A 14176-nucleotide genomic window follows, 5' to 3' on the forward strand; every position below is an offset into this window, starting at 1 on the left:
TCACTGGTTCTGATTTAAAAGAGAGGTAGAGCTGGGTATCATCCACATACTGATGAACACCCAGCCCAAACCCCCTGATGATCTCTCCCAGCGGCTGCAAGTAAATGTTGAAAAGCATGGGGGGAAGGACAGAACCCTGAGGCACCCCACAAGTGAGAGCCCAGGGGTCTGAACACTCATCCCCCCACCACCACTTTCTGAACACGGCCCAGGAGGAAGGAGCGGAACCACTGTATGACAGTGCCCCCAGCTCCCAACCCCTCAAGATGGTCCAGAAGGATGAAAATGAAGAGAGAGTTCAGTTCGCAGGTGCCTATTCCTTTCAACCTGGATAAACCAAAAAGGCAAGCGCTGAGGTCAGACTGGTACCGTAAATGCAATTCAGGAGGCCAGGTGGTCAAACCAGCTCACCCTCTTCAACCATTTATCACACCCTCTTCTTCCCACACTGCAGCTCTCCTCTTTTTGCCTGATGGTGGCGGAGGGACTGGATGAAAAAAGCAATGGGCCAGCTTTGGGAGTTTATAAGTCCAGTTCAATGAACCAAGAGGCTGGTAAAGAATCTCCCCCTTATGCTTTCTTCCTCTGCTGCTCTGGCTGTAAGGGCCACCCCTAGACCAAGCCATGGCTGGTCCCAAGAGGAGCAGCTCGTAGATTTGCTGATCATCAGAAATGCAGCACCAACAGTGCCAACATCAAAGTATCACTTCCTTTTTCCAGTTAAAAGTGAGACAGAAAGACCTGGAGTGTACAGGCATCCTGGCATGCAAAGCCACAGACATCCGCAGGTAGGCCACTCAACCAGGTAGGCCAGTCAGTTGGTTCCCTCTCTCCAAAACAAAGCATCAAGTCCAGCCAGCCCCAACATCTGCTGCAGGGCTAGAAACATAGGCAGCACTCTGCAGCTGAGCCCCCGTTTTCCAGCACTGGCCTCTGAGTAAGGCATCACCTTTGACAAAGCCACACTGTGGCAGAATGCCCAACTCTGCACCCAAGAGAGGATCTAGCTCTTCAGGAGCATCTTTTTCACCATGCTTATGTCAATACTGGTAGACCTCACTCACACTTAACTGCTCTTGTAAGCCAAACTTAAGCTGCAGGATTCCCAGCGGAACAGGAAAATTCCTGCTCAAGGGCTACTGAGCATAGAGGTGCTATGCCGGACTTTGCAGGACCAACCATCAGTGTGCAGAAAAACAGGGCACAGAGGTTTCCACATCAGAGGCTCCCCAGCTGTCATCCAACAGGCAACAATCCTCATATACTGCCATAGCAGCCTGTGATCAAGACTTGCAAATGGCAAACTAAGGCAGCATTGAAGGAGGTTGCACCAACATTTCTAAATAATTGCTTGAAAACAGATTCCTAAAACAAAAGTATCAACCTGGGAGTTGCAAGAAGCTTAAAGGTTTCGCCGCCATGGTTTATCCTCCTCTTCAGATATGCACAACCCACATCTGAGGCACACCAATGACAAACCCTGGAAGTAATTGGTCTGACCCAAGAAACACAGACATCCCCCCAGAGCAGCAATTCTGCACTCTGCCACTTGCACAGTCAACATGCTCTGTGCCAGGACTCCTAAGGTGCTTCACACACCACGCCACAGGCTGCAATTCAGGCTGAGCAGGTGAACTCCCGCCCCCCTCACAGATGCCAAGGCTTCCCCACCAAGAACCTAGCCTCAAAACTGGAAGAAGTGTACACCGTGGGGGAAGCAGACGCTCCATGCAGCCCAAAGAGCTGCCAAAACCAGGGGCCACACCCAGCCTCCTTGTCACTTGCACAGCCGTGCTGCCCAGCATCATTTCTTTGCCACTTGCCTGCCTGCCTGCCTGCCTGCCTGCCTGCCAGGAAGAGTCAAGGGTTTCCTTTGACACATACAGGAGGAGTGAGTAAGACACCTCAGGCAGGCAGCTGCACTCATCTCACTCAAGCTTCAGCAGCGAGAAGAGAAGATGACATTTTGGGCCCACCTGGAAGACAACCCTCCTCCATTGCTTTTTATTGCACATTCATGATTATCTGTGCTATTGGGGCAGTCATATGCTGCCCCACTTTCAAAGCTGGCTGCACCTATAAAAGGTTCAAGGCAGCCACTCTGCTGCAAATGTTCTGGTTTATTTTTGTCCCACTTTTCTTGTGCTATAGCCTATTCAGACCCCAATAATGTGGCAGGTGGCCCTGTGGGTTAAACCAGAGCCTTGGACTTGCCGATCAGAAGGTCAGCGGTTCGAATCCCCACGACGGGGTGAGCTCCCGTTGCTTGGTCCCTGCTCCTGCCCACCTAGCAGTTCGAAAGCACAAAAAGTGCAAGTAGATAAATAGGTACCGCTCTGGTGGGAAGGTAAAGGGCGTTTCCGTGCCCTGCTCTGGTTCTCCAGAAGCGGCTTAGTCCTGCTGGCCACATGACCCAGAAGCTGTACGCCGGCTCCCTCGGCCAATAAAGCGAGATGAGTGTCGCAACCCCAGAGTCGGTCACGACTGGACCTAAAGGTCAGGGGTCCCTTTACATTTATTGTGCTCCTTCAACACAGCTGGCTAGAATTATTTAGACATGGACACTCAAACTAGAATGTAACTGAATGGGACTGACTTCAGAGTTCAGATGCACTGGATTGCACACTGAGTGGTTAAGAACAAGGCTTTGCATTAATGATGCCCATAGTTATGTACTGATCCGTTTTTTCACTTCAATGAAGATCAGCTAATGCCTCCTCACACAGCTGTATTGAACGTCAAGATCAGGAACTTTCCCCAATCTACACTCCCAACCCTCAGAAACTCTCAATCCTATCAAGGGGGTGTGGGGAAATGACAGATATAGCATCTGTTGTGCCCAAGCGGCCTGCCCAGAAGTAATAGCAGCAGCTTCTGTGAGTGGGACACTTAAACTGAGGAAAGGAAGAAAGAGTTAAGATGCAGATGAAAACCCACAGGGGAGCCTAAATTCAAAAAAACTAATTTGTTAGGGTTTGAAGCAGAGAGACAGGAGTCGTGTGTTTTTTCATCAACAGGGTGACCTTTGAGGTGGCTTTATAATTCTAAATACTGCTTCATGTTGTTCTGTGGAGGTTTTCATTACTGCAGAGCAGTACAGAGCAACTAAGAAAGCAGAATAAACCCACCACTAACATCAGTAACACATTGCAAGATACACCCACCATAAAACAGTGTCTGGAGGGGCCCTTAGTACAGGCATCCCCAAACTTGGCCCTCAAGATGTTTTGGCACTACAGCTAACAGGACCAGTGGTCAGGGATGATGGGAACTGTAGTTCCAAAACAGCTGGAGGGCCGAGTTTGGGGATGCCTGCCTTAGTACAACAAAAGCCATTTTGGGACCCAGCCCTGGGAGATGGATGCTTCCCCTGCCTTTTCCTTGCCGGAAGAGCTACATGGCTGAACAAGGGCCTCCTATGTCTAAGGGAACTTCAGCAGAGGTCCAACATGCGTGACGCGTCTGAGCAGGTGCCCACAATTCCTTCAAGAGCTGCTAAGAGAGATGCGAGTTTCTCACAACACTTTCAGTCCTATGTAGCTGCTTGACAAGGCCCTTGGCAGCATTCGCTACAGCACCAGCAGCTTGCAGAGGACGGGATGAGACAGACTCCTTCTCTGCAGGCTGGCCAGATTCCGGGGGGCAGGTTCCCCCCTCTCCAAAACAGGGCCACTACTGGCTGGACTTCATTAACCGCAAAGTTAGAAACATGTACGCTTTTGACACCTGAGCTGCTGTTGCGCTTTTGAGTAAAACAGCCTTCCCGAAGCTGGTGCCCTCTACATGTTTGGACTACAACCTCCAACAGAGGCTGATGGGAGCTAAAGTGCAAAACATCTGGCGGGCACTGGCTTGGGAAGGGCATCCTGGACAAAAAAATTCCTGCCGGGCACTTTGGGAGACAAAGCCTCTCTGTTTAGCAGGTTAGGACTAAAGCATGTTTAGAAACTAACGGGAGGAATGAGGCATTTTTCATTAAAAGACGCAGGCGCTGCATGCTTATGGGATTCGGGCTGAGAGCCAAAGCCACCTTGCTTGGGGCGCCTCCGTCCACCCAGCAAAGCCCCTTCCTCTTCGCCCTGCTCCGAGGCGGGTTTGGGATGCCCCCCCCCCAACTTCGCAAGTACCCCCCGCCACCCGCAAGGCTCGCAGGCCAAGGCGACCGCCAGGAACCTGCAGCGCCTGCCCAAGCCCTGCCGCCCCCTTCTCCGTCGCAGGGCGACCAGGCGGGGCCGGAGCCCCGGCCAAGGAGCCCCGCCGGCAGCCTCTGCACCCTTCCCAAGTCCCGCGCCCGCCAGGACCAGGCACTCTGCAGATGCTCAGAGGCCCCTCCCCGCGCGGGAAGGCCACGGGAGGGCCGCCTCTCGCCCAGCGCGGCCTGCCCCGGAGCCCCCTTTCCGCCGCCGGCCGCGGGCTCACCTGCACGATCTCGCCCTCGGCGCTGAGCGTGGCCCCGGCGCGGGAGAAGCGGCCCTGCAGCCCCGTGGTGTAGGTGGTGTAGTCGCCGCCGGGGCTGGACTCGAAGAGCACCACCTCCACGAAGGCCGTCTCCTTGGCCAGCGCCGCCGCCGCCATCCTCGTCGCGGCCGCCGCCAGCAGCGCCAGCAGAAGCAGCAGCAGCCCCGGCGGGGAGAAGGGAAGCGCCGGCCCCGCGAGAAGCCTCATCGCGCCGCCTGGCCCTCCGCGCCGACCACGGGCAGCAGCAGCGCAGGAGGCGGCGGCGGCGGAGGCGGAGGCGGCGCCCGGTGGAGGCCACGCATCGCTCCCGCTGCGGCTGGCCCGACCGCCCGCCTGCCTGCGCCGGCGGCTCCGACCCCAAAGCGCGGCGGCGCCTCCTGCTCGTGGCCGGGCTCGGCTGGCCTCCCGTCCTGCGGCTCCCTCGCCTCGCGTCTCTCGCTCGGCGGCGGCGGCGGCTGCCTCCTCCTTCCTTCCTTCCCTCTCCCTCTCTCCCTCCGCCTCGCTCTCCTTCTCCGCCCTGCCCAGCCGCTTCCCTTTCATCCGCTCCACGTGACGGGGACCGCGGGGTTATCTCCGCCTCCGGCCCGCCTCGCTGCTCGCCAGCGCAGCCCTCCCCGCCCGCCCGCCCGCCGCGGCCTGGCCCGGCTGGTTCAGAGAGAGCGAGCCCGGCTCCGCGCCCGGAGCCCCAGGCCGGCGAGGCGGCTCCCCGGGGGCTGCTGCGGGGAAGGGTCTGGGGCGGGCGGGCCTCGAGCGTGAAGCGTCGGGGAAGGCGGCCTCGCCAGGAGCCCGGGGACCGTCCCTGGGCGTAGCCAGGATATGTGGGGCGTTGGGGGGCAGCTGCCCCCTTGACGCCCCTGGGAGCGTCCCCAGAGCGTCTCCCTGTTCCTAGCGCAGCTGACGGTTCCTGCTGTGGCTGCCTCATGGAGGTATGCTGCTTATATCTTCCCATGTAGCCTTTGAAAAGGCCCTTGAGGTACAAAATGGAAAAACGTAACATGAAGAACCATCAAGAAGGATAAGTTCAGCCGTTCTCTTAGGGCAGCAAAAGCCAAACTCACAGGCCTATTTAAAATGCTGTTGTCCTTTGCTCTCCAAAGGCTGATGGAGAGCACTATTTTAATCATGTCTGCTCATTTTTGGAAGGTGAGAAGGACCCCCAGCCACTGCGGTCCATCAAGGAAGGGGCTTTGGCCGAGTGGCTCTGTGTCCTCTGCCTCAGGCCCCAGAAGATCTGCCAAATTCTCACTAAAGCATTTTAACTGAAATACCATTCAAGGCAACTCCTAGCCAAATGGCATGGGATTAAGAAGCAGGAAGTCCTATCCCACCTTTGTTCCTCCAAGGAGCTCAGTAGCAGGCGGGGTTATCACTTTCCCTGTTTTTCCATGAAGTAAGTTAGATTGAGAGACGGACTGGCTCAAGGTCACCCAGTGAGCTTTATGTCTCAGAGTGGAGATTTGAACCCTTGTTCTGAAATGGCCCAACTCGGGTGTGCCATCCCTGGCCACAAATGGATGGGACTCCCACTGCAAATGCCACAGAATAGCTGGAAGCTGGCCCTTCACAACATGGGCGCAGTCAAGGGGGCAGCTGCCCCCCAATCAATAAAAATCAAATACTTAACTGAGGTTCTGCACCCCCCAGCAAAAATCCAGGCTACGCCCATGTTTCTCAAGGCATTTTCCGGCCCACTGTCTCAAGAAGACCCACTTGCAGGAGGATCCCTGAGTTTGGGTGGGTCAGCTTGGGGTTCATAGGCAGGAGCCCCTCACAGATGCTCAAATGTTGACACATGGAGGGGCCTTTCTGGGTCCAGGGTGACATTCCCCCCTCAGTCTCTCCCCCTGAGCAAGGGGCTTGCCGTGTCTGTTTCCTTCTGTGGTTTCAGGCTCTTAAGACAGTCTCGTGGACTAGTCGCGTTCTGATTCCTAGCAGGTGGAGTGGGGGCTGTGGACCAGGCTTAGCTGTCATGAAGAAGCTGCCAAGTTTTGTTACATAAGTTTTAGCTGGCCTTTGAGCTGCTGCTTTGTTTTTCCCTTCTGACACCCACTTTCAAAAAATTTATTCATAGTGAAAGCTAAATGGAGTTGCTTGGCCAGTGATATGTTAAATGTAGTCTTTAAAATGGTCTTCGGATTAGATAAATAGGTTCCTGTGGTGATGCGGTTGGTGAGCTGCATGCCCTGAGTTGTATTTAGAGCAGGCATAGGCAAATGGCCCTCTGGATGTTTTGGGACTACAACTCCCATCATCCCTAGCTAACAGGACCAGTGGTCAGGGATGATGGGAACTGTAGTCTCAAAACATCTGGAGGGCTGAGTTTGCCTATGCCTGATTTAGAGGCATGGAAAGGGTCTGAGAGGAAGATGAAGGTGGGAGAGGACAGAGCCAAGGCAGTGGGAGTGGGGCTAAATGGGGTAGTTTTCAGTTTTGTGCCGCTCCTGAAATAAAGAAGTTTCCAGCCCTTATCTCTGGTTGTTTGTAATTCCCACTATGGTACACATATCTATATAGGTCTGAGGAAGGGTTGGCAACTTGTGGGTGATGCAAGTAGTCCCACAGCCCTGGAAGGGAACTTGATGGGTCAAGGTTGGAATCTGGGTGGTGGATTTCATATGAAACATTATTTAAGGTAAAGCCTTTTCAATTATAATAAGTCTTAGTAACATCCAATATATTTAGTGGGTCCTCATGATGTGAGGCCCTAGGTCAGTGGTTCTCAAAGGGTGTGGGGCAGCACACTGGTGTGGCAGAAGAGGATGGCAAGTGTGGGAGGATTCAAGGACCATCAGAAACATTTCAGTGTAGTATAGTATTTTATTGCAGAATATGGATAGATATATTTTCAAAATGAGAGTAAGAGCATCAAGTGATACTGAGGACAATCGTAGTTGTGTTTTCCAATCTATTTCTTATCAATAAGCAACTTGGCATTTTGCGAGCAAATTTTTATTCTGAAAGTGTGGTCCAGATGAAAAAGGTTGAGAACCACTCAGTCAGGGAACTGCCATCAGCTCAGAGGCGAGAGACAGGGAGAGTTGTGTTACCAGGAGCCTCTGAAAATCTTGCAAAGCAGTTCCTCTTCCGGAGAAGAGGAAAGCCCCACCTCCAGTGGAGAAGAGGTGCAGGGACCAGAGGATGCTAGAAAGAGCCTTAACCCTAACCCTAACCCGGAGCAAGCCGGAGAGGAGGGAAGCACACTCCTGCCATTGCCAGTCATGCGCAGCAGTTTGAGGCGCAAAGAGGGGCGGAAAAGGCTGGGGTGACGAAATTTTTATGTTGGGGGAGGTACAAGAACAGACCACTCCCGGATTCTGCTAGCAACTGAGCCAGACATGAACTTATGACGCTCTTCACTGTAAATAGTTTGCACCAAAAATAAAGCCTGTAAAAGACAGGTCGGAGTCCTGCCTGGCTACTCTTGAGCAACCACAACAGCATCTGACACACTGCCTTAGGTTATGCCATACTTGGCTTGCCCCTAAATCCACCCCTGGACTTGTTCCTCTCCGTCCTATGGAACCCAAGTGAGCAGAGAAAGGAGAGGTCATTGCTCTGGAGCCTATCAAACTCCCTGATAGGAAGTGTGGGAAAGGGGTCCCCATTAACCACCTACCAGCAACAAAGAAATTGGCAAAGCACCATACAAATCCATTTTAGCAACAACAGAACAGGCCATTAGAATTGTGCAGGGTAGGCACTTAACACTTAAGACTCCTAGCCTATATAAAACCAAACTGATCTCCCATGTGTTAGAGATGGTGTCCCACTAGGGACATAATGGCACATGTGGTGGGAATATCCAAAAATAGAAACATGTATTTACAAAAATATCTTTGATTACAAGGCAGATAGTCTCCATGACCACTGGACTGGTGCTACTAATATACTCATGTTATGTTGCAATTAGAAACAAATAACTCATAACACATCTATCGTTACTGCAAGAACAACTATTATTAACTATGGACCAATGATATAATGCAATTTGGTAAACAGCATTATTGGAAAAACTAACACAAAAACATTAAAACTAGTAAGAAGCCAAAAGAAAAATGACAATTTTAATGCAATCTGGTGTCACATTATTGATTACACAAATATTGAGGCATATGGTAGAACAGTAACCAAAGTACTGGCATGCATGAAGTACATATTTTAATTTTTTCCCTTTCATCCCTCCCCCACTTCCTATAAATTCCTATAAATTATAATTGATATTGATACAAAATACCTTATAGTAATGGTCTCCAATCTAAGCAATACATTATTTCATATCTGTAATAACTAATAATTTTGGTATTATACACTGACACAGTTTTGTTAATATATTCAGAAACGTTTATCTGCGTGTTGTTTTTTGTTTTTATGTGATTGTTGTATGCCATATGCTCTGTGTAAACAAAGCTATATCTCAATGCAACCATGTTAAACAATTTAAAGATGCAAACGAATAAAAACCACATTACAAACAAGAAACAAATAAATTGGCAAAGTCCAATCCTATATTGATGGAGTGGATCCTGAAACAGAAAGACACATGAGATTGCCAACTTTGTGGCTTCAGCTGAGTCATGTTAAGAGCAATGTCACCTGTGGCACAGCAGTCTGTCATGGAGCTTGCAAGGCTACAGGAGCCCGACTGAGACAAGTAGGTTGGCTGAGACAACTAGCTTTGCAACCCCAAAGAGGAAGAGCCAATAGCAACTGGGTCCTTGCTTTAAATAAAAAACAAAGTTTATTTATTGCAGAGGTTGGACTAGAAATGACCCTCAAGGTCCCTTCCAACTCTACGATTCTATGAAACAGAATTAAGAAATTGAAAACTACTTCAGCTACATGGTTATTTTGCTTAGGGTATGGGAAGACACGTAGCATCTGTTTATTACCTGAAAGGCTTTTTTTAAATCTAGTGGACATCGAGTCGAATGCCTTCCCTCTTATCCTGATCAATACTGGTAGCAACATCTTGTTCCCATAGCTAATTCAGGCTATCAGTAGAACCTTTAGTACTTTTCCTTAGTACTGCATGTTTCCATGTATAAGACACCCCCCCCCATGCATATGATGACCCCTATTTTTTTGGAATCCAAAATTAAGAAAACAATATTTTAGAGTCACCAGAACCCTAAAATTGAAATGAAAATCCAGACAATTGGATTCGTCTTATACACGGAAAAATATGGAAATTCATATATGTCAGATGTTAGAACTTTGTTTCAAAAAGTGTTAGTGCCAATGTAGCCTATGTTTTTACCTCTAAGAGTGAATGGGAGTGTTGCTTCTGGCGTACCTGGAGCCAGCTGAAGGACACCATAGTGATTTTGTCTTAAATCTGTGCAGCAGTTAAGGGTTAAGTTGTTTCTAAATAAACCTTGTATGTGTTTTGAGTCCCACTTTGCCCTATGAATTTAATTGTTGTAATGGACCCTCACAGTAAAATATGTGGTGATACAGGAACAGAATGAGTGGTGATGTTGGTGGGACTAATTTTATCAACAGTTCCTTCCAAATTTTAAAATTTCTATTAAAAATAGGTTGTCTAGTGTGTTCAATTTTTTCCATTGCATGAATTAGGAGTGCAATGCTTTTGATTTTTATTTGTTCCCAATTTTCAGTATATTCCACGCTCAACCAGATTTTAGGATATTCATCTTCAATAAGTGCAAAAAGACATTTTATATGAGAGACATTGTTCTAGCAGAGCACATCTGGAACACCCAGGGCTCATGTGACTTCTTTATAAAATGCTGAATTTCTTATTCTTGGTTTCCCTCATTAATAAATTTATTGATTAGTATCTGTCAGTTTTTCAGTTTTGGTTCAGCTGTTGCAATTAGAATTACTTGCTATAAAAGTAACCGCTCAGGAATACCAACCATTTCAATTACTGCAGTTTTACCTAGGTAATATAGCTTAAGCTTATTTTGTTGAAAAAGCTTTTTATTTATTTATTTTTAATAGAAGTGAATAAGAATTAATTTTAAGATGTCATGTCCAAGTTTTAGGAATTGTGACATTCAGGTATTTAATTGACGAGTATAAGTCCAGTAGTAGTTTGTTGCATGTGGTGTTGTGGTGTGTGTGGTATATTTAGACAGAGCATTTCCAGTTTTTGAAAATTAATTTGGAGATCAGATAAAGCTCCATAAATGTTAGCACAGCTCATTATACCTAATCTAGACCTCTGCAATGGTTGTTGTAAGGGCCATTTCGTCTGCAGAGAAACGTACTATACTCTGTGGTTCAGTTTATACATGCTCTTAATAAGGGTGCCATGGCTTAGGTTGCATCTCACTTTTTGATAAAGGGCAAGAGGGCTATGGCAGTTTCCCTGCCCCCCTCCCCCTCCAGGGAGACGCTCTATTAAGTTTCCAAAATCATTTTTCTAAGGACTTCAAAAAGTAAAGGCCAATATAATTTGCAAAATACTTTCCCCCCCATCGTCACAGTACTGATAATGGGATATATCTCTTTCTTCCTGTGGTACAAAACATTCAGAATCTTACTGGGTCACCTGTAGATCTTTTCCATCATCATCATCATCATCATCATAAATTAAATCTATACTGCCCTTCATCTGAGGCTCACTGGGTGGTTTCCTCAACCTTTTTCAGCCTTCTGGCTGTTACACTTGTAAAAAATATGCATCTATATTAAAAGTATCAGTCTACAGTATATGAGTCTATTCTTTCTCCTGGCTTGGTTTGGGTATAGCTATGACTCTTGTATCTTGCCACAGTTCTGGAATAAGCACTCAAGATTTAATGTCATTAAATAACAGGCACAAGAAAGGAATCAATTCTTCTTTAAAACTTTTAAAATCCACCTACGCATCCATCTTGTCCAGGGGATTTGCCTGGCTTTACATTTTTAATGACTCGGTTTATTTTGCCGATTGTGATTGGTTGGGTTAAGTGAGCTACTTGATCCTCATCTAGTTGTTGCACTCCTGTCCTGCCTAGATGTGTATTTACTGGTGTTTGGCCTGATTATCTCTCAGTACTGTATACAGGTTTCCAAACAATTGTTACAATTCCAGTTAGGTTTTTTTTCTTGGTTCATACAGTCTCCTGTTTTGTTTTGTTTTTAAAGTGGGAAATAGCATGTCCTTTACATTTTTGTTTCCATTTGTAAGCCAATCATATCATTCAGTATCAAATTCATAGTATTTCTGATTAATATACTGGAGGGGTCCTGCAGTTTTATTTACCTCTAAGAAATCTGTTTCTGGGTCTCACCTCCTCCCCAGTTAATATTCAGTGCATCCTCTTGCTCCTAGACCTTTTATGTCTAAGTTCTGAATTCTTGATTTCTTAATTACTGTAATTAAGGCTGCTTCTAGTCCTGTCCAATCTTAAGCCAACTCCCTTCTCATATAAAGGTGCCCCTCAAAACTGCTTTCAGTGTATCCCATAGCAGACTGGTGGAATAAGCCTCTAGGCTAGCTGATAAATTGCAAAACAATAACAAAAAACAAAAACCCGTTTTATGTCATCTCTGATTTTTTTCTGTTTCAAGCGTGTTAGTAATAACAGGTCAGGCAGGTCACAGAACTCACATATAGCAAATTTTTGGAGGGGGAGAGATGAGGGAGTTGCTACAGTGACCCTTGGCAGCATTAAGGTTTCCTTTGCTTCCTTTCGTAGGGTGTTCTGGGGCACATACTATAGATGCTGACAGGACCTAAATTAGCAGGGTCCAGCCAGTAAAGGGGTTGTGAGGTCATGGCGAATAGCTTGAAACCACTGGCCAAATGTGCGGCTGCAATGTGGAGGTGTAAGCAGCCATTCAAGGCTGATCCATTCTGCCATTCTTCATGGGGACAGGACTAAGTCTCCTGCCCCACCTCCTTGCAGATTTTAAAGGGAAAACCTAAAATCCACAGAGAAATATGAATGTTGACAAGTTGGATTTATCAGCTGGTTGACCAATTTGTTCTTTGCATTGCACATATGTTGAACAAAGAGGGAGCCAGAAAACAACTTTGTCTGACCCCTCTGGTTGAATCTGTTTCCTGTGACAACTGTCCTTCACTGCCTGCTCCGACTTGAAGCCTGGTGCCTGTGAATCATCAGGCAAGGTATAAAAGTCAGACATTTTGCATACTGTGTCCTTTAAATGAATATGCCATGGGGTGCTGATTATTAACTTTATTGTGGAAGTCTGTCATCCTGGTGCACGACCAGAGAGATGGAGAGGAACAGGACCACTGGTGACATATGCAGAATGGGAATGCCAGCAATGCTCAGATGGCTTCATTTCCAGCTTCCTGGTCCTATGTAGGATCTTGAGACATTCTGAATCCCAGTTTTCCTCAGTTCCTTTATTCTGATGGGAGTGATTCTGTGGATGCCCAGACATAGGACAGCAATCAGCTCCCTCTGCTGTTAGCAAAAAGAAAATGATTGGTCTGCCCAAAGTTGCTGCTGCACAGTCACACCTCCTGCCTCCACGTGCGATGAACAGTTAGGGATTCTTCCTGCCAAAAGTGCACAGCTGTGCAGGGTGTCAAACAGTGGCTCAGTCCACCTGCTTCCGGCAGTAAGGTATATATGGGCTAGTTTACATGCCTTTACCTTCAGAGAGAATACCATTGTGGGGAAATTGTAAAGAGAAAAGGCCTTAGAGCAGAGGTCCTAAAAGGGTGTGTTGTGCCACACGAGCATGTCAGGAGAAGAAGCCAAGGGTGGCAGGAGGATTGAAGGCCCATTATGTGAACATTTCAGTACAGTACAGTATGGTACAGTACAGAATAGTATCAAATAATTTTATACACACACACACACAGAGAGAGAGAGAGAGAGAGAGAGAGAGAGAGAGAGAGAGAGTATCTACACCTCTCTTCAAGAACAGTGGCTATTCTTCTACAGTTCTCTACAACTGATGGTTGTGAACAGGGATTTCCAACTTTGACAAATATGAAAGGTTAAAGAAAAGCTTATTTGTGTTGATGAAGAGAGGAGAGTTTGTCTCAAATTAGACCTGATATAAATAAGATTGCCCGGCAAAAGCAAGCCCACACCTTAAAGTACATATTTAAGAGGCTCATTTATAATTATATTTTGGAAATGATTCATTATTTTCTCTAGCTGTATTGTTTATACTTTCTGGGTGTCCCACAATCATATAATAAAGTAGCTGTGTTCCATGTTATAAATCACACACTGCTGGGAGATGTTTCTTTTTGTTTTCCAATGCAATTTTACCAATGCACAATTTGGTGTCGTGTGCACAAAGTTTTATTCTGAATGTGTGGCCCAGAGAAAAAAGTTTGAGAACTACTGCCCTAGAAAGACTGAAAAGGGCTCTTGGTGTTGCCTATATTGCCTGCTCAAATCCCACAGAAATATCAATTCAGACTGCTGAAAATTATTTTTACAAACGAAACTTTCTTGTTCCCATTTGTGCTGGTGTACATAGAAGGGATTCAGTATTCGAAAGTGTTTTGATACAAGGGCATTGGAGAGGAGGTCGGAGGGGGAAAGGGATCTTGGGCAGAGGCGGATTTCAGTTGCACTGGGTGTAGCGCCTTGCAGGTGCTGTTGTGGGCACCACAACTATTATTTAGAATGGAGTTTGAGAGGCAGAGGGGCAACAAATTTAGTTGTCACACAGGCTGCTGCTGAAATTTTAGACCCCAAGGTCTCCCACTATCTTGGGGTTGTGGTAGACAGCTGCATACGACCAGCATATCTCTGAATACTTGCACTGCAGA

The 14176-nt window shown here is 47.5% G+C and overlaps 1 protein-coding gene across 2 annotated transcripts in view; it reads right to left on the reverse strand.

Moving 5' to 3' along the window:
• Positions 1 to 4961, reverse strand: part of ZNRF3 (zinc and ring finger 3) — a 69388-nt gene extending 64427 nt beyond the window's left edge. For both annotated transcript variants that reach the window (XM_028709155.2, XM_028709154.2), the window contains exon 1: positions 4420 to 4961. In XM_028709155.2, coding sequence (XP_028564988.2) covers positions 4420 to 4665 — 246 coding nt within the window. In that variant the 5' untranslated portion in view covers positions 4666 to 4961. The remainder of the gene's footprint in view (positions 1 to 4419) is intronic.
• Between the last annotated feature and the right edge of the window lie 9215 nt (positions 4962 to 14176).

This window comes from Podarcis muralis, chromosome 16 (genome assembly GCF_964188315.1).
Source record: "Podarcis muralis chromosome 16, rPodMur119.hap1.1, whole genome shotgun sequence".
NCBI classification, from domain to species: domain Eukaryota; kingdom Metazoa; phylum Chordata; class Lepidosauria; order Squamata; family Lacertidae; genus Podarcis; species Podarcis muralis.